At 31.1% G+C, this 25478-nt stretch overlaps 1 protein-coding gene and 1 long non-coding RNA gene across 2 annotated transcripts; both read right to left on the bottom strand.

The window, feature by feature from the left end:
- Positions 1-800: 800 nt before the first annotated feature.
- On the bottom strand, positions 801-1647 carry LOC107961178 (uncharacterized). The gene is made up of 2 exons (XR_001701208.2): positions 1491-1647; positions 801-1166 (listed from the first exon to the last, which is right to left on the bottom strand). It is a non-coding gene; the product is annotated as an uncharacterized lncRNA (long non-coding RNA).
- Positions 1648-6478: 4831 nt separating this feature from the next.
- On the bottom strand, positions 6479-12859 carry LOC107957235 (kinesin-like protein KIN-12B). Its single transcript, XM_016892699.2, has 16 exons — positions 12463-12859; positions 12240-12377; positions 12068-12151; positions 11839-11964; positions 11670-11729; positions 11510-11563; positions 11324-11416; positions 10984-11079; positions 10553-10698; positions 10189-10338; positions 9971-10100; positions 8897-9877; positions 8722-8820; positions 8479-8631; positions 7604-8404; positions 6479-7006 (listed from the first exon to the last, which is right to left on the bottom strand). Exons 1-16 carry the CDS (start codon positions 12841-12843, stop codon positions 6710-6712), a joined length of 3789 nt encoding a protein of 1262 aa, XP_016748188.2. The 5' UTR covers positions 12844-12859; the 3' UTR covers positions 6479-6709.
- Between the last annotated feature and the right edge of the window lie 12619 nt (positions 12860-25478).

Raw genomic sequence — 25478 nt, 5'->3', positions numbered from 1 at the left:
CTAGCCAAAAACCTTTGAATTTTCATTAAAATCCTTAGTAAAATTAAACTTCTAGCAACCTAGCAAGCTTGGTTTATTGGTAGAAATGAGAGAAGATGAAATTAGCATGAGACACGATGGAGACAATGTACGGATTTCACCATCATGTTTATTTCAATTAGTAATGCATGAAAGTGTCTTAATTATGTTAATAAGGAGAAAGACTAAGAAGTGAAAGAAGGTAAAGAAAGCTAGGAAGCATATTCAAACCCTTCTTACCATAAATAAAGAAATTAAGAAATTGTAACCTCCCAAATTTCCAATTAGACACGTGATACTTTTCTAGTAATAAATCTAGTGAACTTTCGAGAAAATATATGTAAAGGAGAATTTTTATGAAAATAAGTGATTTTGGATATGAGAATTAATGGAAAGATTTTTAGAAGTGAAAATGTGATGAAATGACCAAACTGTAAATTTTAAAAAGTTCAAAGACTAAAATGCAAATTTAACCGAAATAGGAAAAATGAATTATTATTGATTACTTGGCATGGAAACATATTAGATTAGTTTTTTTAGTGATGAAAATCACCTTTGGACTAAATTAAAAGAAATTTAAAAGTATAGTGACTAAATTATAAATTTCTCATTTTTTACGAGAGGGAGAAAAAATATAATATTTAGTAATCAAGGATGCGTATTAAGTATTAAATGAAACTTATAATTTGGGTTGTTTAATAAATATTTGTTGTGAAGAAATTAAGTTTAAAGGCATAAAGGGACAAAAAAATTATTTTACCCCGAAATGATATTTTGATCAATTTTCAAAAATTTTATGATAAAATTATTATTTATATGAAATATTTGGTTGGAAAATATACCTGTACAACCCAATTTTCTACCCGGGCCCATTAAAACCCAAACTTAAACCAAATCAGCTAAACTCAACAGACCCAACCTAACTAAACTAAAACCCAAAACCTATCAGTCCAAACCAAACAAAACCCAACAAACCTCAAATCAAAATCAAACCCAAACCCAATTAAAAACCACCGGCCCAATAATAGAAAAAAAAGAAACCCTAGCCCCTAGGTTTTCTTATCAGCCGCCATCGCCACCCTAGCCACTGCAAAGCGCCGCTGCTGCCACCGCCACTGTCGCGTCGCCACCACCCTCGCCACTTGCACCTGCAAAGATAGAAAGCAGAAATGACAGCATACAAAATAATAAGATTTAAACTTTGTAAATGGCTATAAAAAGCCAACAAAATATATTGTAAGGTGGGAATATATTGAATACAATAAAAAAAGATTCAAATATAAAAAAAAATCTACAAACAGATTTAGAGAAAAAAACCAAGTTATACAAGGGTACTTTTTTTCTTTGTCTTTCTTTTTTATTTATTTTCTTTTTTATCTACTTACATGAATACATAGATATTCTCTATTTTTCTTTAAAAAACAGTTATATATATAAATATATAAAAGAAAATAAAAAAATAAAAAATATACCTTTTTTGGAATTCTAACCACTGTGCGCTGTGGCCGGCAACGGCGGACCGACGGCTTGGTTGTGGCGGTGGTCGGCCGACTTCTTGGGCAAAATCTGGGCTAACCCAGAGAGAAGAGAGGAGTTCTCTTCTGTTTTTTTTTAAACTTTGGTAAAAATGATTTTAAAAAAAAAATTTCGGCTTTTATAGAAGACCAAAACGACGCCGTTTTGGTTTGCCTCCCCAGACGCCAAAACGACGTCGTTTTGGGGAGGCCGACCCGCTCCAAAGGGAGGATCCGCGTGTTTTTTAACAATGGGCTATTAGCGCATTTGGCCCTTCCGCTTTTTTTTAGTTTTGTAATAAAGTTTTTTTATTTTAATTTTACCCCGTAAATTTATTTCGGTTTTCATTATGGTCCATATTTAAACAACGCCGTTTTGGAGGGTATGGATTATTGCCCTTTTGGACCCTCCTTATTATTCGCGCGTTCAAATTGGCCCATTTCCTCTTTGTTTATTTTGGATTTTCCCCAAAACTTTGTTTTTAAATTCAATTTAGTCCTTTTCGTTACTTTTGTTGTTTTATTATATTATTACTATTTTTATTATACTTGTATTTATATTTATTTTATTTTAATACCATTATTATTACTACTTCTATTATTTTTTACTATTATTATTTTTCATATATATATTATTTATATTATTGTTATCATTACTATTATTAATATTCTTATTATTGCTATTATTATTTTTACTATTATTACTATTTTTATTTACTTTTATTATTATTAATATTATTATTATCATCTTATTTTATTACTATTATCATTTTTGTAATTACTATTACTATTTTTTTTAAACTACTACTACTACTATTATTATTATTATTATTATATTTTTTTGTTTTTACTTATACATTATTATTATTAAATTAATTAATTTTACATTATCATTTCTATTATTTCTTTTTATATCTATTTATCTAATATCTTTAAATACATTTATTTCATTTTATCTCATCATTTTGTTATTTATTTATCCATACACTTTTATAATTATAAACTTTAGATTGTTCATAATTTCTTTTATTATTAATATCATTATTAACACAATTTTTATTTATTTATTTTACACAATATCTATTTGCTCATTCGTTTAATATTTTTTTTAGTTTCAAGTTTTAAGTTGACTTATCATTTTTCCTTTTTATTTTCGGCTTGTTTGTTTATTTTATTTTCGATCTTATATATTGTCATTTATATTAACGCATTTATCATGTTATGCATGTTAGCACCGTAATTTATTTTTACATTTTACCACCAAATTGTGTTACATCTTATCCGACACATTAAATTTTGTTTTTAAAATAATCAATATTCCGTGTTTCGAAATTCAAAAAAGTCGTTCCCTAACTTATGGAGTTTCGATTTTCTCAATAAATCCGAATACACGATCCCCTTTTTTAAACATAAGTTTTTTTAAATAATCTCGGGAATTAAGAAAATATCGTCTTCTAACTTACGGGATATGATCTCTTTCTAAAACCGAGATAATCTAACATCTTCCAAAATAAATAATTTTTGGTGTTTGTCCTCGTTTCGGGGATTTAAGATATTGTGTCCTAACTTACGGGACATAATTCTTTTCCTCGATTAACGTGAAAAACGCCATTTTCTCAAAAAAATTTAAATAATATTTTAACAAAGGATCGTACTTTTAAAATCTTCAAAGTTCTCAAATTTTCGACATTAAGACATTAATTAATCAACTAGGTACCAATTTTGGGCATATCGAGGGTGCTAACCTTTCCTCGTGCGTAACCGACTCCCGAACCTATTTTCTGGATTTTGAAGACCAAAAATCATCGTTTTAATAAATTTAAATTTTTGTTAAAACGACTGAATTACCAGGTGATCCAATCACACTTAAATAAAAAGGATTTGTGGCGACTCCCACTTTTCGTTTTCAAAATCAAAGTCGATATCGTTTTTTTTCAAAAAAATGGTTTCGACAATACCTTTCCAAAATTATTTACGAAAATAGGTCGTTTCTAAAAATAATTACGAGTATGGACCAAAAACCCAAAAACGCGCTGGCGTGGACGCATTTTCAGGGGATAAACCAGAAAAATGGTTCCACATTAGCACTTTTTTCCTTGTGTCAAGCAAAAGTGTGCTAACGTGGATACACTTTTGCCCGTGATCGGACTAATAAAAAAATGTCATTTTTTTTAATATTACAAAAAATAGACTAATTTTTTAAAAATTTACGAGAATAAGCCTTTATAAAGACCCAAAGTGGCAACACTATTTTTTTTTTGATGCCACCAATTAATATGAAAATAAAACTTATAAAACAGATCTTTATATATACCCAAAGTCTCATTTCCTTTGTTTTGTTAAACAATATGAGATGTGAGATATGTGTATATATAGACTCATGAATAGGTTTGTAGCTTGTTCCTAGACAATGTGAGATTCCTTCTTCTTTTAACTAACAACATAAGATTAGAGGCTACACTATATTTTATATATTTTATTTACTTATAGAGTTTAAATTTTTTTACAAAAAGTTAACATTTGTTACATTATAAATAAAATTTTTAAACTCTATAAGTACAAAAATTATAAAATATAAAATGATGCGGGATTTGGTTTCGTCTTGTTTGAAGATGACCAAATGGGTTTGAAATAAAGGTGTTTGGAGGATGTGTGGAAAATTATATAGTATTTGCCATTAATGCAATCTTGTTTTGTTGCAATTGTTTTTTTAAAAGCAATTTCATTTTATATACTATAATATCAATATTATTAGATATCCGCTAAAAAAGATTATATAGATTTATTTACTGAACACTAAAATTTGATGCAAACAATCAATATAATGTGTAGGTATGAAACTATTAACAAATCAATTCATATATGTTTGTTTTCTTTTCAAATGAATGAAAGTTATATTGAAACAAAAATCATACACGTATAAAGAACTTTATACATATGTAATATAAAAATTGATTATGAAGTTGTCTATTCTTATGTATTTAAGGTAATTTTTTTTATCACTTAATTATAAAAGGTTATAAAATAGTCATTTAATTATTTTTTTTGAACCATTTGTTTATGAAAAGTTACAAAATTGTCATTCAGCTATTCAAATTTGTCTTATTCTTCTTTTTTGTTACATACCTTAAAATTTAAGATAATTGGGTGACCCCAAAAAAATTACTAATAGTTGAGTGATCATTTCGTAAATTTTTATAATTTGATAGCCAAAAAATCATAGTTAAATGACTATTAATGTAATTTAATCTAGATATAAAAATATGAAAAATAATTATTATATTTTATGTATATTATATATTTCTATAAAAAAGAACTTATTTAACATAACTGTATACTATGTTTAAATAGATTATCTATCTAGTCAAAATGTATCTGAAATAAATTCATTAGCATTCATTAGGTGATGAAAATTAAATTAAAATTAGGATTAAAAAATTAATGAGTATAGTAAAATATTTAAAAAAAGAGATATCAATTTTTTAAAATTACAAAAAAAAATATTATCTGAGTACCAAATACTCACCATTTTTTATTAATCAAACATTCATAATATAAAATAAAATAAATAATAAAAATATTAAAAGTATAACTTCTAAATTGAAATAATGGAAAATTATTTTAAAAATTAGAATTGCAAGGATATTAACTTCAAACATTTAAAATTGAATAGAAGATTACTGTATGTACAAGTTACATATGTGCAATTTGTTCTATTTTTTTAATGGTCCTTTTGTATATGTTAACAATTCTAAAATGCAACAAAATTAAATATCTCAAAACATAATTTTATAATATGAGAAAATATTAACAAAATATAAAAAATAGAAATTGTTTTGTACAAAAATTATAAAATATAGTGTAGCCTTTAATCTTATGTTGTTAGTTAAAAGAGGAAGGAATCCCACATTGTCTAGGAACAAACTGCAAACCTATTCATAAATCTATATATACACATATCTCACATCCCACATTGGTTCAGAAATAAGAGAAATAAGAATTTTAGTTTATATAAAGATCTGTTTTGTAAGATTTGTTTTCACATTAATTGGTGGCACCAAAAAAATAATTAGTCTGCCATTTTGGGTCTATATAAAAGTTTATTCTTGTAAATTTTCAAAAAATTGGTCTATTTTTACAATGTTTTAAAAAATGACCTTTTTTGAAAATTTAGTTCAAGTACGGGCAAAAGTACATCCATGTCATCACAAGCTTCTGCCTGACACAAGGCAAAAAAGGTTGATATGGAAGCGTTTTTCTGATTTATCCCTTGAAAACGAGTCTATGTCAATGCATTTTTGAGTTTTTGGTCTATACCTATAATTATTTTTAGAAATAGTCCATTTATGTAAATAATTCCAGAAATGAACCTTTATTGGTATATTGCTGTATTTAGTTTAAGTAATAAATTTGGATACTTAATATTTGAATGATGCTAATGGGTCACAATATTCAAAACTATGGGCTTGGAATTTGTTGGAATTGGGCCTTTGGACCCACTTGTGTAATTTTAAAGAGGAAGAATGGATGAAGCCAGCCCCTCCTGCCCTTGCTGCTGCCGTTTCCCCCCACTTCCATGGCTTCCCTCTTCTTTCTCTTTGCTAAAATGTCTTAGAAAACAACCTCCATGCTAGTTTTCCACCATCATCTCCTCAAATTTTAGTAGGGGTTTTTACGGAGTTAGAGGGACAAAATGAAAGCTAGAGGGGCTAAATTCGAAAAGTAAAATTAAATTTTTAAAAATAAAAATATGAATTAAATTTCAAATATAGGAAAAGCAAAATAACTTTGATTATATTGTAACATTTAAAGTTTTACTCTTTAATTTAGCCAAATAACCCAAGACAAAGCTAGATGAGAATTATGTAGTGCCTATAAATGGATTGCTCCATCTAAAATCTAAAAGCAAAGTGAAAATAACAAGAAAAAAATACCTGTGATCTGGATGAGAAGGGGAAGATATATAAATCATTCATTCAAAGAATCAGAATTTGATTACAAAAACCAACCAAGATACAGTGGTCCCCCTTGATTGGCAAGAACTGTTGTATCCAGATTAACAACAAAAGAAAGCTACGACTTTGGACCTACATGACACAACTTCTATATGAAATAGTACGTGCGTATACATACATACATAAATACATACATACACTGTTGCTGCAGTTAAAGGTGATCTATATATTGCATCGATCATATCCAAAGAACCATGATGAGTTTTCTGCAAGTTTTGATGATAACTCACCATCCTCACCGTTATAGAATGGTTCAAATTCTTCTCGCCATAGCTGGTCACCTGCATCATATTTGGCAATATCAATCTTGTCATAAGAAGGTCGTTTGGCTTCTTTAGGTAGACGCGATTCTGCTAGCAGTTCTTTAAGAGTGCTAATCTCATATTCATGTTTTCGCTTTAATTTATCAATCTTTTTGTGAGCCTTATCAGTTTCTTGTTCTGCTTCCATTGCTCGCTTCTGCAATTATTTTAGAACAGAAGGAAATGAGAACAGTCTAAAGGCTTCGAATACCATCAAAGATTACTTTCACTGCCCGCTGGGAAATCATATAGATTCCAAGCTCATCCCAAAGCAAAAAAATTAAAATTTATGAGCTTTGCTAGTAAAGGTCAACAAATGGGAAAATTTTAACCAGAAGCCCTAAAGACTTCTTGGGCAAGCATACTAAAGGAAATTTTTTTAGGAGAAAGGAGAATATAAAATACAGAAGAAGCTTACTACTTACTAGGTCTAACAAGTCTAACTGCAGTGTTATTTAATATTCTCTGATTTCAAAGTACAAGCATTCCATCTGGAAAGTATCTTATATATCATCCACATTTACTTGGAAAATCAATAAATTGAAAGACAATGTTACTTGTTACTCTTCCAGCAAAAAAGCATTTAAAATCAATAAATTAGAAGACTGAACAGACACTACAACATCTAAAATCAAATATGAAAGCTATCTTAGTTACCAGTTATGGCCTTAAGCTCAAAACTGAATATGTAACAACAATCATAAGCAAGCAGTGAAGTTAAAGTGCATGAAAACATATCAATAAGTTAGCTTACTTGAGCAGCTGCTACAGCTTCCTCTGCTTCTTTTAGCCGTACAAGCAATTCGCCTGCAGCCTGGACTGCTTCAGCAGTATCCCTCAGTTGAGCCTGGAGTCCTTTATTTTCATCCCTAAGATATAGTCTCTCCTTTTCCGTTTGCTCTTTCAATGCAGAAATTTCAGCAGCAAGTGCATTTATGAACTTAGATTCAGCACCCCTGACTCCTGCCCTAGCAGCTGCCTTTTTAACGTCATCTATTCCCTCTCGAATTCGTCTATGCCTTGCAAGCAATTGAATATGTTTTTCCTCAAGATCTGCATACTGTTCAAGCATTCTTGCATGTCCCTCCATAGCCATCTGCATTGCTTCCTTTAATTCTTCTGCACAATTTTTCTCCATATCTAATTCCTGCTTCCTTCTTTCAGCCAGCAACCTGGCTGCATCAAGTTCAGTCCTCAATTCTTCTGCAAGAGAAATCCATTTGCTTTCTGCCTCAGTCCACCGAATTCTCTCTTGTTCAAATTTTGCTTCAGCACTAACCTCACTTGTCCCTGATATTGCACTAAGAGGTGGTTGCACATTTGGATCACATGAATAAGTCAACTGCAGTAGAGAATTTTGTCTTCGAGCTAATGTGGAAGAAGAGTCTATATAATACCGTAGCTGGTTTCTTAAATCCTGAATTTCCTCTAATAGTACTTCCCTCTCACCCAAATCATGAAAATTTCGAAACTGCTCCAACTCATCCTGAACTCTTTTTAACTCAATCTTCGTTCTTAAAACCTCAGGATGATTATCATATTTCTCCTTCAAGAGCTGAAGGCAAATAGGTAAGTCATAGATGCATAAAAGATGTTTAACTAAGAAACGCTTAAAGCCCAAGCATATACCTTGTGCTCATGTGCGAGGGAAGCTAGCTCTGCTCCCAAGAATTCCTCAGTAGGTAAAACACCATCCATAAGGCTCTCAAGGCGAAGAATTTTATCTTCTCTTGTCTGCCCAATAATAGCATTGCATTCCCTTTCATGTTTGTACTGTTGCACCTGTAAATAATAGCCCAGTAAATATAACATCAATAGTTGACAATGAAGATGGCCACAGTTAGCTGCTAGTACAATTACAAAGGAACCTACCAAACGGTTTAACTGCATTATCTCGGAAGCTTGTTTGGCACAGAACTCTTCAAGAGCCATTTCTCTCCTGATAGATCCAGCCAAAACCTTCTCCACAGCCTGTGCAACAGAAAAGTAAGAAATGTCAATTATGCTGAAGATCTGAATCTGCAATGCCATAACCTGGACCTCTTACCTTTGGAACTTGCTTCTTGGTTTTCTCAGAAGACTCTGATTCATCAACAGCGACTAACTGCAAGTTTGAGCTTTCATTGTTCTCTTTGCCCTCCAGATTTGTTCTCTCTTTACAATTAGTACAAAGAAATACTAGTGGTTCTTCTCCTAGAATCTCGTAACCTTGAGGGAAAGTTTGAATTCCAACATCAACTTTGAAAGCAGCAATGGTTGGCTGGGAATCAGCAGGTTTTAATGAAAAATGATATGATCTCCTCAATGCTAAACTCCGACCAATAATCTCAAGACCTCGATGAAGGCTAGCTGCCAAGTGTTCTGTTGGTGTGATAGCCTCTGAGCCATCATTCTTAAGACCTTTCTGCGAAGCAGTGATCACTGATGATGTCCTCAAACTCTTTGTACTCTGGTTAACTTTAGGTGAGACACTTGATGTTGGGGATTTAAGAATCCCAGGGGAATTTCCATCAGCTGTTTCAATAGTTAGACAGTCTGGATTCTCTTGGACACTTTCATGAGCAGGAATAATGTTTGGGGGTGTTGTAGCAGGTTCAACACAATCAACAGTCATAATTTCAGAGGTTTTAGGCTCTTCAGATATTTCTTCTTCAATGTGAGCATCAGTATCCTCAACATTTCGTGCTTTGCCATATTCAGATGCATTAGGCCCTCGATCACTAGCACATCCTATCTCGGACGTGGGATTTCTGGAATCTGATTCAATTATCTCTAGTTTGGTCACTTCATTTGAATGGTTATATATATCAGATGATCGCAAATCTATTTGAGCACAAAGATTCTCAACAGCTTCCTCATCTATTTCCATCTCCTCGTCGCCATCTTCATCAACATGAGGTAATACCCTTGGATGATTGAGGCTAAATTTTAACAAATTCAAGCTTCTGCGGGCATTCCATCCAGTTGAGTAACCTGCATTTGGATCAGCTTGATTGTTACCGTTAGCTTTCATTCGATGGAGTTCATCCTGTATGGTTCCATCACCATTTGTTAGATTCACATTTATTGCATAACCTTTTTTTTTTTTTTGGGGGGGGGGGGGAGGATTATGAGAATATACCTTGAGCTCTCGAATCACCTCACGTAGAAATTTTACATCATCCTGCATTACTTCATTAACAACTGCCTTGTTCTTGATTGCCTTTGCACGCTGAGCAAACCGTAGTGTGCTGAATGTTTCACTTTTACCGCTGCATTATTACTTGCGTAAACTTCCCTTCCAAAAAGTAAAAAGACTAAGGGGGGAACTTAAGTAAAATAGGATGTCTTCTTATTTACCTTTGAGCTGGAGAAATTGCACAGACCATTGCTAATTTTGCATTTCCACCAAGAGATTCCTGCAATAAAAATGTCAACTTGGAGTCTCTGTAGGGGATATGCCTTTGTTTTCCAGTTTGGGAAACTTCAGCAAGAATGTTTATCAAGTTCCTGAACTCCAAATATTATGTAAAATTAGCAAAAGGTGCTAGCTTGTAACACAATTAAAATAACTGTTGTATGCTTTTCAGTGTAACTGGAAACCTACATCAGTAAAGATGACATGTTCAGTACTATGTTTTGCCAACTCTGTCAAATAAGAATTGATCCAGAGACTAGAGTTTCAAGTAAGGACGCTAGGAAGGAAAGGATGAAAAAAGCATACCCAAGCTGTGAGAGTGAACGGTTAATATTGCCTGCCTCCTTTAAGCGCTCCCCTGCGGCACCGGTTAACTTTTGTCGCTCTGAGCCAGCTAGATCAACAAAATTTATCCGGCTTGTTTTAAAACTACTTACACCGTCAGCCACACTCTGTAACAATAAATAGTACTTCTGAATCCCTCAAGTATAATTGAGAGAGGAAACCCAAAAATAGGATATATTTTTCAATTGTTGTGCAGATCATTAGATCCTTGTATGTTTATTATTTACAGAAATTAGAAAATAAACAATGCCATTGTACTTGAGAAAATTTCTCTTTGTAGAGCTGCAAAATTAGTAATTTGATGCCACCAATTCGTGACTGGAAGAGTTATATTTGATCAAACAAGCATTAGAAACACAAAATTAACCACATGAAATTCAAAGCATTATTACCTTGCACCGAGATTCAACAACACAAGTAAAAACACTATGTGAACGAGAACTTTCAGCATTGATACTAGTCGCACCTGTTCTTCTATTCGATAATCCCTACATTCAAGAGCAGCTTGTAATTTTAACACCTTAAAAATTGGCCTATTCAAATAGTCATGCTTCCAATTCACTTTTATCTACTGGAATAAATCGATCAAGCTGATTGGAAAATTAAATCATACATAAAAAGAAAAAGTTGAACATTGGCATTCTAAACATAAAAATTGAAGATTTTCTTCATGAGCGTCTACAAGCAAGAAAGCAATGAAAAATAAGAATCTGAAACAGAAAAAAAAAAAACCTTTAGCAATAGCTTAGTCACATCCCTCATCGAATTTACATACTCTTCTGTCAAATTCTCAACATAGACGCCAGATTTTACATCTTCTCTGATCTGGATGAAAATGATAGAACATTATAAGAAAACCCAATCTTTTCGCCTGGTAAGAAAATGGCAATTGAAAAGTTAAATAACTATCCATTCTACCTGCAGGTTTCCTTGATTTGGATCCAATAAATCTGTTATTTGCTCATTATATATCTGCAAAAGGAAATTGGGAATCAAGTGATAAGGAACAAGAATAATACAACTCTAAGCAGTTCAATTATGTCAAAACTAGGAATCACAATAAGTCATTTAACTGTACCTCAAGAAAAGAACAGCGACACTGATACTTAAGCTGTTTATCAGCATGCTTAATTTGCTCCTATAGAATAAAAAAGGTCAAAACACAAACTATTGAAAATGGTTCCATCTTAAAATAATAATAAAAAAACCAGCAAATTCACTGATGAACATAAATTCAAAAATTTTACCTCATTGATGCGAGCAAACAGTCGCTGAAACACACGAGGAGTTAAGCCCTGTTGATCACTTGATAAATTTTCTTCTAACAAGGCATTGGCTGGACCCCAAATCGTATAAGTCTTTCCACTTCCAGTCTAATGAAATCATATCATTCAGATCCAGAAATTGAGAAAGGTTATAAAGCAAATAATAAAGTAATTCAAACATAAAAATCAAAGAAAATGAAGAAGCAAGTACCTGACCATAAGCAAACACGGAGCTGTTGAACCCTGCAAGACAATTTTCGACAACAGGCGCTCCTACGAGCTGGAAGATATCTAGCTGCAGTAAAATTTTAAAAATTCCAAAAATTAGGCCATTTCAGAAACAATTGAACATACGGAAATTAATAATATAAGCTTATTAGTGCCTGAGTTGCATCCGAGTTGGCGACTGAGTCAAACGTGAAGGTCTGTCCACTGATGCTCAAAGAATCACCGGTAATTTTCTGGACAATCGTTTCCCCTTCTTCCTCTTCTTTAATAGGTGGTCGCATCCGTATAATCACCTTGAAAGAAAATTAGTTAAGTTTTTTTTTTTTAGATTTTTTGAACCTAATAATCAAATAATTCAAAATTATGAAAAGGAAATACCTTGACACCGGAATCGGAAGCTCCCGAGGCGGAGTTTTCGGAGAGGGTTTCAGTGAAAAGTTTGCGTTTGAGAGGGTTGGAGGAGGGGGGACGGGGGGGCAGTGGACACTTGCTCTTAGTCATTGAGACGGCGGAGGCGGGGGAAAGTTGGGAGTTGGGATCTTGAGGCGGAGTGTTCTCTTTGGAAGATTTTTTATGTTTTCGCTTGGATTTGGGAGGGGTAGGATTTGGGGAAGAAGAATTCTCCATCGGATCTCTCAAGTTTGTGTTTCTTGGTAACATGAAATGCTTCATTTTTGCTATTTTCTTTCTGTTGTTATGGCTTGAAAAGAAAAAAGAGAAAGAGAAAGGTGATGCAGTGAGGGAAAAATAGCCGTTCATAAAAGAGAGAATTTGAATTGGGGATTTGAAATTACATGTTGGATCTGGAGCGTGGCTCTGTTTACAAGACTGGCGAGTCGGGTTGGCCCAAACTTTTCTTTTAATTTTTCTTTTTCTTTCTCTTTTAAATTTTGGTTGAATATTTTATTTGGTACCTGAACTTCATACGTTTTTCTAATTTGGTACTTGAACTTAACATTTTTTCCCTAATTTGATACATGAAGTTGAAACTTTTTCTTAATTTGGTACTTAATCTTTTTTTTAGTCTAATTTGGTAACTGATCTCTTTTTTTTTTTTCTGATTTGGTATATGAGCTTGTCAAACATTATACAAATTACTCTACTATATTAACAATGTTATTTTTTTATGAGGTAGCAAAAATAAATAAGGTATGATCGACATGTGACAAAAGAAATGGTTTTTCTTTTTTATATTTTAAATGTTCAATTAATTTTTGTTTTATTTATTTATTTCATTTTATTAATTTAAAAGAATAAATTTCTTTTGTTTTGGGTTTTCAAAATTCTTTTTTCTTATTCACAATCAATTCATTAAGCATAGCTCAATGCATACCTTTTTTTAACATAAATTTCATCTAACACATGATATTTTTGTAGCATAACACAAATTTTTTAACACCGTTTTGTGTTTTGAGTAATTTGTATAACATTTAACTTAAGTACCAATTTGTATATAAAAAAAGCTTAGATATCAAATGTAATTTATATAACATTTAATAAGTTTAGGTACCAAATTGAACCTAAAAAAAGCTTAGATACCAAATTAGAAAAAGAAATTTTAAGTTCAAATACCAAATTGGACCTAAAAAAGCTTAGGTACCAAATTAGAAAAAAAAATCAAGGTTAGGTACTGAACTAGGCCAAAAAGGTTTAAGTACCGAATTAATAAAAAATGTCAAGTTTAGATACCAAATGTTATAAACCGTAAATTTTTATTTGCTTAGAGTGACTTGTCCACAGGCAACTGCCTCAATTTCTTGTTGGGTAAACTTTATAAATAGTTGCCAACTATTAGATTACTTTTGTTTTGATCATTTAGGTTTAAAGTTTTCTATTTTAGTCACTAACATTATCAAAATTTAACATTTCGGTCACTATTTGTTAAATCACAAATAGATTGTTGACGCGGCCTTTTTATTGGTGGTATAATAACAAATTTAGCCTATAATATTTACAGATTATATCAGCTTGGTCCTAATTCTAAAAAATTCAACGAATATAACCTTATTTAACATTACACATTATGTCATAGTCTTGATTCTTAAAATTTTAAAATTAAAAATAAAAAAATTAACAAAATTATTTAAACGTTCATTTTTCGATAAAACATAAATACAAAATTATAAAAATATTTATAAATAAATGAATACAAATTTTTCTCATTTTTCTAACATGACATTTATTTATTAAAATAATAATTCTATAAGTAAGATAATCTAAAGGGGGAAATCATGAAAAAGACTTAAGCATATTTAACTTTTTCATTTTTCAACATTAACAACTATCATGTTTAGATTTTGTCAAAAACTACAGCCTGATGTCAAATGCGATAAGAATTGATGTCTTTAGGTTCACCCAAAATGAGTTTGTTACATTTGAAATTGTGTTTGAGGGCGCGCATATTATTGGGGATATATAGGTGAAGATGAGATATGGGAGACCCAACAGGTGGAAGGCCATGTCGGCAACTCCACAATTGATTTCTAGCTTAATAGCACAATGACAGAGTATATGGAAATCAAGGAGTTCAAAGTAAGGGTTATTGGTGATGATGGTTGTGGGCAAAGACGATGTCAAGCGCTCGACAAATTTAATGAGGACTAAGTAATAAGGCCAAATGTAAAATAAATAAATTATTATTTATAAAATAAAACTAAAAGAGAGAGAGAGAAAAGTTTAAATATGGTTTAAGTCTTGTTTGTGGGTTTTAAAATAAATTATTATTTATAAAATTAAATTAAAAAAAAAGAAAAGTTTGAATATGATTTAAATCTTGTTTGTGGATTTTTTAAAAATATTTTATTTGTAAAATCATTATTTTAATAAAAAATTTCATGTTAGAAAAATAGAGAAATGGATATTCATTTATTTATAATTTTGAATGTATTTTTATCGAAAAAAAGGACTTTTAAACATATTTTTATTTTATTAAGTTTGTTCCATTTTTATTTTTGAATTTTTAAGAATGAAGGCTAAATTGACATAATGTGTAAAATTGAAGGTTAAATATATTGAATTTTTTAGAATTAAAACTGATAGAATCTGCGAACATAAGAGGACTAAACTTGTTATTATGACAATGAAAAACAACCACATCAACACTTCGTTAGTAATTCAACGGATGAGTGACCAAAATATTAATTTTCAATAACATTAGTGATTAAAATAGAAAATTTGAAACTTTGGTGACTAAAACAGAATCACGCTAATAATTGGTATTTTTTTTTACTTCTTTTAGCTATTTTTTAATTATGTCATGTTCTTTGTTGATCACTTTTTGTCTCAATTAGTATTTACTTTTGACTTTTTGTATTTTTTACCGACAACTTATTAAATCTTTTTGTAATGAATCATTTTTTAGAAATGTCGAAAACTTCGGTTTAGAGGCGAAACAACCTAAGTCAAGTTAGTTCAAAAAAATTTTAATTGCATAATTAAGAATATAATTAGTTTGTAATTAATTAAACACATTAATTAGAATAATATGGGGACTAAGTTGTAAGTGACTTCAACTAATAAAATTAGATTAGGAATCTTATCAAGCTCTTAATGTGCAATTAAACCAAGGATCAAAAGGGTAATTTACTCATATTTAAATATGGTTAATGGCTTAAATAAATCAAAGACATCATTCTCCACTATCTTAAGACTATGGAGATAATGGTTATTGATTAATGGCGTTATTATTATATTATATTAACAAGGAACAATATATGAGATAATGGAAAGATAATAGCATTTTCTATCATCTTTCTCCCATAGCCGAAGTTGAGTACAAGAAAAAGGTTAAGCTCATCCTCCGTAGTTGGCCAAAAATGATCAAGGTATATAAACTTATATTTTAAAAATTTCATGGATTTCTAATCTATTTAGCTTAGTAAAGTTGATCTATAAGCTAGATTGTTCAATTGTTAAAAGTGATTCAAGTTACCATTAAAAGGAGTAGAAGGATTAAGTTAAAATTATGAATTACTTAGTTGATTGAATTTAAGTTAAGTGAAAATCATGTTAGAAGTGTAGATTAAGTTAATTTGGATAATTGTTAAAGAAACTTCTGCTGTATTACTAGGGACTTAATTGTAACAGATGAAAATTATAGAACTAATTAGTATACAATGATAGTTTGAGACCCCAAGAAAAAAAATTATGGAATCGGATTTCAACTTGATTGAGAGAATTGAAAGATATGGGAGTTTCGGATATTAAGGTCCAAAGGATTATTAGAAGACTTTGCATTCCATGACATTATCATAAATTCATGATATTGATTATAGATTTGTATGAATTATTAGAGAAAGTATGGGAGGTTATTTGAGCAAGTAGAGGACAGGACAAAGTTGTTGATTAAGCCTTCAAAGAAATCTACTCATTTTGTGTTTTGAAAGGTAAGTTCTCATGGAACTCACCATTCTTCCTTATTAGCTATGTGTACTTGTATGTACCATTATGTTTATAATGTTACTAGCTCTTTAACATGTTTGTTATTCAATGGGCTTAATATTCTTGGCAGGAAGATACTAATGAATGAGATAAGTGGAGTGAATATCGTTTGATTTGTGAAAGGGAAATCATGTTTATATGCAAAGTTATATACTTATTATAATGAGCCAAAAATAAATGACTAATGATTTATTAAGAGTTACATGAGAAATGTGTATTTTGTATTAAGCTATGACTTGTAATCTATGAATTATGGGATAAGACACATAATTTTCAAAACTTGTATATGTTTATGAGTGTTAAATGCCCATGTAAACTTAGTAGAAAGGCTAGGATACAATTGGCATGTCAATAAGGTCATATGCGCATTTTTTATGGGTTTTGATAGTAGTGCGAAGAATATGTTATGCCATTGTAGAATTTAACATTTGTTGTAGATTGTCGAATATGTATTGCCTATATGGAGACCTTGGTATGGTGGAGGGATGTGCTTGCATATGTATATGCATTTGTTGGCTATGGGCTTTGCACTCAAGTGCTTTGGTGTGGTGTAGTTCATGCTTTTTTTAGCTATCTTAGTGTGGTGTAGTTCACCCATGTGTCTAAATTTGTTTTTACTAAGGTTACATTAGGCAAATGTTAAATTGAAAATGAAATCAAATAATGAAAAATGACTTGATTTGCTATGCTAGGAACTTCAATAAATGTAATTATTATGGTATAGAAGAGTAATTCAATGGAAAGAGTTGAGAATTATATAATAACATAAGAAATGGTATGGTTCCTTAATGCTTATGATTGTGATTATGATTTTTGACACTTGAATATATATATATAGACACACACACATATGGTTACCTTGCCTTGTAATGTTATATGCTTCGTTTAGCTACATTGTGGTTAGTTCACTTAGCATTTAATATGCATACCTATGATCAAGATAAGTATAGTGAATACCATTTGAATTTACTAAGCATTGAGTGCGTACCTGCCATTGTTTCTTTATAAGTTTCGAAGCCTGCTAGGGGTGGATGCCACACTATCAATAAGGTGATAAGAGTATGCTTAATTTTGTACGGCATGTACATAGGGTGTCTTTTGTAGGTAATGGTCAAACTTATATGTATTATATAAGTGTTAAGTGAAATCTTGTTATGATGGAACTAAAGAATGTCCAATTCTTTATTATATGTTGTTGATAAAATACTTTTGCTTTTATAGGCCCTATGATTCTCTTGTGCTTAGGTTTACATGTTTTGGTATGAAGTTGAAATGTGGTACCTAGTTAATTAGATGATTAGTTTCTTACTTGTCAAGTTAGTTAGTTGGCGAGAAAGTTTAGTATCTATCAAGTATGCGAGTGATTATGGTGAATGTATGTATTGAAATGAGTATGTATAATGTTTTAAATATGATCTTTGAGTCCTATAAGTTATGGTTTTAATTAAGATGTTGTTTGGGGTCATCTTTGACCAAATGGGATTGGTGTTTAGTAATCTTGTAAGAAACAAAACTTGTTTTAGTAAACTATCTTTGTGACAATACCCTGTTGAAGTCGCGACATCAATCCGCTATCCTCAAAGTTGCGATATTTCCTTGCTGAAGTTGTGACATCAAGATATTATTTCCAAAGTCAAGACATTCCTTAGTTAGGTTGTGACCCTAGAAGTTAACTGTCTTTAGTGTCTCGACATACATTCTTCAATGTTGTGATTTGACCCTGTTAGATAAAATCTTGTTCCAAATTTTCTTGCACAACGAAAAATATAATGATGAAGGATGAATATGTGTAACAGTATGATTGGTGGAGCAAAATGGTAATTAGCATTTAATAGATTTTTTTGATAGATAATTACACGAAAATATGTAGAAAAATATAGAACAAGATGGAGAAATCCATCTATCTTTATATAGCTATTCACATCACCATAATGTTTGCCATTTCAACTTTTCATTTTATTACAAATAGGTACTTTCCACCTTTAATAAGCCAATTAAGCTCAAACCTTCCAATTTCCTTGATGATTAGTGAGTGAAATCAATAGAGAAGTGTAATAATTACTTAAATTTCATGAGAACCCCAACCATAGTTGTTTTAGAGGAGAGAGAAAGTAAAGATTAGTAGAGAATACAAGTAATTGAGAGAAATTGAAGAAAAGTGAGAAATAAAGAAATGAGGAGCTTAAGGAAAAAGAAAACTCAATTTCAAGTTGTACGTACAACTAGTGTATTATTTATTTTAATTGTGTTGTTAATAGTTAGGTTGAATTAAGGGTATAAATGCTTGAATATAATATTTTAAGTATAAGTTTACATGTTACATGAATGAAGAATTAGACATGATGATAATTAAGTATTAAGAATGATTAATTGAATGTCTTTACTAAATAAATTAAAATGAAGAAATAGAAAGAAAAGTGAGGAAACGACTAAAGATGTAAAAAATGATTAATTTGTAAAAGATGGAAAAATTGATAGGAATATTATTGTTAAAAATAAGTGTATACATGACGTAGAATATGTAAAAGATTGATATGAGAAATGCTATAGTAAGGTTATGAATAATACTAATGAAGTATGAATAAGAATCTATTAAGTTGAAAAGTATGTAAAAGTGATGTGTGATAAGTATGATAAGAATTAATAGTGAATTGTGAAGATTTTGCTAAGTAATGTAAAGTGCTATGTGTATTAAAGAAATTGAAATTTTAAAAATTTTATTATTGTTATAAGAACTATATTGTTAAAAACAAATGTAAAAGTGACATGAAATATATATGATAAGGATTAGTGAAAAATTATGGAAATTATATTTAGTAATGAAATATGTTATATGTATTAAAAAGTGCTGAAAGTTCTATTAATATCCTAAGGACAAAATTGCAATATGTGTAAAAGTGACATGTGAAATGAGATAGTAAGAAATTATAGTGAATTATGAGAATATTGTTAAGTATTGAAATATGCTACATATATTATTGAAAGTGGAAATTTTTTTCACATGGATTGTGGTAATAAGGACTAAATTGAAATAAATATAAAGTATATATGTTCTGTTCTGAATTGAGAAAATGCAATTGATATTGATGAGAATACCCAAGTAGACGAGCTAAGAACTAGTGGGATATATATGGTATGCTATGAAGGAATATTTAGCATGACTACCGTATTTTTTATGCACTTTGGTGATCATAAGGGACAAAATGGTCATTTAGCAAGGAAGATAATTTTGAAAAGTAATGATGATATTGGTGATATTTTAAATTAATTAATTAATTATTAGTTTATTAATATTTTAATTTGACATTTATTTATATTTTATTAATTTTTATTTAGTATATAAGGAAAGAAAAATGAAGAATTCTCTTCATCTTTCCATGCTACTAACATGAAAAGAAGAAAAGAAAGAAAGAAATTTTCTTTTCTTTACAATTTGGTCACTTTACCAAAAATCCATCATTTTCACTTAGAAATCAAAAAAATTTCCATAGCCATCAAGAGAGAAAAATATTAAGGAGACTATGGGGAGCTAGAATATCAAGTTAGATTCGAGAAAATAGAAGTTGGAAGGGAGAGAAAGTCAAGTTAAAGTTTTGTTTCAAGAGAATAAGATATGGATGTTAAGTTTTTATATTATTTTTAAGCTTAGTTTTGATAGAAAAGCATAAAAATGGTGTTAAAGTAAAGATTTCTCATGAGGAAATATTATGTTTTTGACATGTTGATGAAGAGAGAAGTTGAGTAAGTAAATCAAGTAGTAGGAGAAGAAAAAAATAAGAGATTTTGATAATAAAAAAAGAGGTAAGTACTAGAGGTGTGAATGGGCCGGGCCTGGCTCAACTAAAAATTTATGCCTGTTTGCTAGGCTCGGGCTCGACGCGACCCGAAAAATGGGTATAAAATTTTGCCCAAGCCCGATGTAACACCCCTCACCCGTATCAGGAGCCGGGATAGGGTTCGAGGCATTATCAGAACTTTTCATTTAAAACATACTGAATCAACTCATCAGGTTTAGCTCAAAACTGAAACTTACAAGCATTCACATCTCGTCCCTTAAATGGGCCTTCAAGGCACTAAATATACATAGAGATGATTCGGGATAGGACTGGGAACATTCCATAACTTTAGAAAATTTCCTTATTTAGAAGTGTCACACGCCAATGTATGAAGGGCCATGTGATCACCCACGCCCGTGTGGTCTAGGGCACGTTCATGCCTTTAACCCATGGGCAACATTGACTTTTAGACACGGCCAAGGCACACGCCCGTGTCCAAAACTTGAGCATTCTGTTAAATTAACACGGCCCAGACACACGCCCGTGTGTCCTACCCGTGTACTAATTTGACTTAAAGTTTTAGGTGCAGGGGACACACAACCATACCACACGCCCATGGGGGTGGACACACGACCTAGACATACGCCTGTGTGTCTAACCATGTGGACTTTAATAGGCTATTTACCAAGTCTTTAGTCACCCATTTCTACTTCTTTTTATTAAAAGATACCAAATTCAAGGTAAAACATGATTATACACTTGTAAATGATCATGATGAAGTTAGTTGTATGGAAACCTCATATCATTGGTTTCATGCAAAGAGGTTATTTCCCATCTAGTATTTATGGGTTCTTATGTTATTGTAGCACATTCAAAATTTGGCTTGTTTTTGAACTTATTGCCACTTGTAGCAACCCATCATAATGGAGCGAAAACATGCATATAAAGGTAGGTCATAGCCTACTTTCAAATATGCCAATTTCCATGGCCTTATACAAAAAGATGAATGCATCTTTACATGCCTTCATTTGGCAATTCAAATGACACATATGAAAAAATACTCAAAGCCCTATACATGCCATTAACAAAATAGAAGTGTCTTTATACCAAAGCTTGACTAGTTGATAGTGTGTTGACTCTTCAATCGTCTTCCAATCCTTATGAGTCATTGAGCTCTCTAAAATAGGGAAAAGAGAGGGAGTAAGCATTTTCATGCTTAGTAAGCTCGAATAACCAGAAAGTAAACTTACCGAGTAATTAGCATACATCTATACTTAACCCATGAAATCATCCATTATGAAATGATTTCCTATCACATGCACTCAATCAATGAGTTAGTCACATAATCATGTATCATGTAATTTAACTAGATGAGCTCATCATTCAACATTTCATTCATATATGTATATCCCATGTTAATCTCGTTGAGTTTCTAGGAAATCCCAATGGAATACCCATTATCCGTCAATTCATACGAATGATCATTCCATATATGCACTCCTGCGAACCTCACATCATATGGTGGGATTACCAGTCCAGGCTAAATCCCCTATTATATGAACTCGTAAGGTGATGTCGGGATTACCAGTCCAGGCTAAATCCCTTATTGCGACAAACACCCTTAATGAGCTTGGATCTGAAGTACCAGTCCAGACTAAATTCAGACCCAATTCAGATTACCCCTCCGGGCTAAATCCGTAATGCACATATATTCTTCGGGAGGCTCGATCATTCAAGGAACACCCGTCCAGGCTAGATCCTTTTCATAATTGAGATCAACGGATTACTCGTTCGGGCTAAATCCTTACTACAACACATGCAAGATCTCGTTACACATATCAATCAGGGTTTATCCATCAAATCTCCTTTATCAACCTCAACCGATACATCTTTCACATGTTACCATCAAATATGCATTTCAATGATGTTTCATACTAATAATAAATGCAATCATCATGCATTCATAAATCATTCAATTATGCATATTAGGGGTTTACTTTAAGTTATCCGAATTTACCTGGTATTCTTTTCGAGATTGTGTTTCTGTTATTCCGAAACCTTGCGTTTACCACGATCGACCTCCGAAATTTGTTCCTCGGGGTCTATAACTGCAAAATTAACTCATTAATACCCCACATTATACGTTTCAAGTTTAATATCTACCCCGGTCCAAATGACCATTTTGCCCCTAACCTTTGACATTTTTACGATTTAGTCCCTAAGCTCGTATAATGAAACACCTACAATTTCTATCTTACCCAAGCCTAACCGAACATTTTTCTCTCTTATGGAAACCCACATTTTCCATTATTTTCTTATTTCTACCACACATTTACATCTTTTGCAAAATGGTCCCTATAAGGGTTTCTTATGAAAAACAACTTGGAAAATATGTTTAACACACATTTATCTTTCATATTCCTCCATAATCCATCAAAATACCAATAACTCATGCACGGTTAAATTTTTGAACTTGAACTCTAGCATGAAATATGGGTAGAAATGGAAAGAGCAAGCTACCGGGATTTCAAAAATACAAAGAACATGAAAAACAGGGCTTGGGAGCACTTACTATTGAGCTTGAAAATTGAAGAAACCCTAGCTATGGTGTCTTCCAAATTTCGGCAGCTATGGGAAGATGATGAGCATATTTTTGCTCTGTTTTTCCCTTTTTATTTCATTAAAATGCCTAATGACCAAAATGCCCTCATGCCCTTTCTTTAAAATTTCATCCATGCAAGCCCATTTTTGTCCAAAAATTTAGAATTTGGGAAAATTTCTCTCCAAGACCTTCTAATTCATAATCTAAACCAATTTCATACAAATTGATTCTAGAATCCAAGTTTTGCAATTTATTGAATTTAGTCCCTAATTTCCAATTGGACACCTTATACTTAGAATTTCTTCGTGAAACTTTAACACACATATATACTCATATCCTAGGCCTCATAATAATCATAAAATAAATATTTTGATGTCAGATTTATGGTCCCGAAACTACTATTCTGACTAGGCCCTATTTCGGGATGTTACACCTGACCCGAATAAAAATGTTAAAACCTGGGCCCAACCCGGCCCACCTATATATTATTTTTATATAAATTTAAAAAATATATAATACATCAAAAATACTAAAAACATCAAAAAAATATTTCCCAACCAATTGAAAATAAATTTTAAAAAATATGTATACTTAAATAACACTAAGGTAGATGCAACTTAACGAGCAAATGCCTCTAAAATAATAACAAAATTAACAATAAAATAAGTTTTATACAATATCCAAAAAATAACAACAGAATAGTAGTAACATAATAGTAAAATGGTAGCAAAATAGGGAGAAAACAATAAGAAAACAATATTTAAAAAAATAGATTTTTTTGTCCTTTAGTGAATTCGAGTCGGGTCGGGCCCGAGCAAAAAATGCCTTACCCAAAGCCCGACCCATTTTTTAAATAGGCTTTATTTTTTTTCCAAGCTCATTTTTCAGGCCTATATTTTTACCCAAACCCTCCCACATTTTAGGCGGGCTTTTGGGCCAGGCCAGGTGGCCCTACCCATGAACAGGTCTAGTAAGTACCCATGAACTTTCTTGTTATTTAAGGATTAAAATGTGATTTTTGTAAAGTAAATGGTAATTAAGTAATATATATAGTGTGAAATAATTTCTTAAGTGAAGGAGGAAATTATAATAAAAATATAAGAGTTGGGCTATGTGTTAGCAAAAATATACAAAGTATTAGATAAGTGAAATTATGGAAAAATGTAAAATTTTATGGAAACAATGACTAAATTGAATGACTTGAGAAATATATGAGGTGGAAATAATACAAGTGAAATACATAGAAATTTGATGTGGAAAATGAGATAGTGGAATTAATTATGTGAATTAAGTGAGATGTCAAAGAAAAATTGTGTAATAATGAATAGAGAACTTTTATGAAAAAAGGGTGATTAAATTGGAAAGTTATGAAAGTTTACAAAGAAATATTGATAATAAAGCACTTAGTGAAAAATAAAAGAATATATGGATTTTGTAATCCAAACTACAATTATTTCCTAAGTTGTAGAAATTAAGGGTTAAATCGTGAATTTGAGAAAATTTATATTAGAAATAAAAAAGTGAAATGCATAATACTTAGAATGAGAAAAATTGATGTTGTAGTGAATTTTGGAATATTAATAAGTATTGAATTATGTTATATGTGTTATTAAAAATAAAATATATTGCTACACAAAATATTGTGCTAATGACTAAATTAAAAAATATATAAAAGTGATATGTGAAATAGATGATAAGGATTATTAGTGAATTATGGATGAATAATGAATTTAGAAATATATTACATGTATTAAAGATAGTGAAGATATAAGTATACGGATTATTGGTACAAGGATTAAATTGTAAAGTATGTAAAAGTATTATGCGAAAAGTGTAAAAGTGATATGTGTGCATGATATAATTTGCCCAAGTAAAGGAGATTAGAACTACTAGGATATTAGTTGCATGTCATTAAGGGACCCTAGCACGCTCTTCGATTATTGGCACATTAATGCTCTCTGTTTAGCACATTTGTGCTCTCTGTATAACAATGCTTTCCGTTTAGCACATTTGTGCTCTCTGTATGACACTTTAGTGCTCTCTGTTTAATAGTGCATAGTAATGCAACCCTAACCCTTATCCGTCCCCAGAACAGGATTACGGGGCATTACCAGTCAATTCAGTTCAATCACTTTAAATCACGTTCAAACCTACTCAAACCATGTCAAAGTAGACATTTTACGTGCTTAATGATGAATCTTTTTAAGTATTTCACATACATGATCAAATAGTTCAAATTCTTACCAAATAAGCCAGTTCCTACTATATACTATTACTATACTATTACTAAATCTAAATTTACTTATTTCATCCTTACATTGACAATCCAAAATGACACACATAGACATTTTAGGTACATGCCATTACCAATAATTAATATACTTCATCACGTTGAGTTCGGGATCGGCCTAGGATGTTGATTCAACGGTCTGACTTTAACCTATCCTGCGCACAGAAACAAACCATACGCTGAGTATGAACTCAGTGGTATTTCTATAATCCGAACACTTAATAATATGAAAATATAACATTTACTTAAAAATCATATGACAATCACAATTATATAATTGTTCAAT

The sequence above is a fragment of the Gossypium hirsutum genome, chromosome A05 (genome assembly GCF_007990345.1).
Source record: "Gossypium hirsutum isolate 1008001.06 chromosome A05, Gossypium_hirsutum_v2.1, whole genome shotgun sequence".
Classification (NCBI taxonomy): Eukaryota; Viridiplantae; Streptophyta; class Magnoliopsida; order Malvales; family Malvaceae; genus Gossypium; species Gossypium hirsutum.
This window is presented reverse-complemented; position numbering and strand designations above follow the sequence as displayed.

What these genes read in the sequence shown, in the direction of transcription:
- LOC107957235 (XM_016892699.2), bottom strand. Translation starts at nt 12,843, where the DNA reads ATGAACGGCTATTTTTCCCTCACTGCATCACCTTTCTCTTTCTCTTTT. An exon ending in CCGTGTTTGCTTATGGTCAG is followed by an intron (nt 11,965 to 12,067) that starts GTACTTGCTTCT and finishes TGATTTCATTAG; the next exon opens with ACTGGAAGTGGAAAGACTTA. An exon ending in TGACTAAGCTATTGCTAAAG is followed by an intron (nt 11,080 to 11,323) that starts GTTTTTTTTTTT and finishes TCTTGAATGTAG; the next exon opens with GGATTATCGAATAGAAGAAC.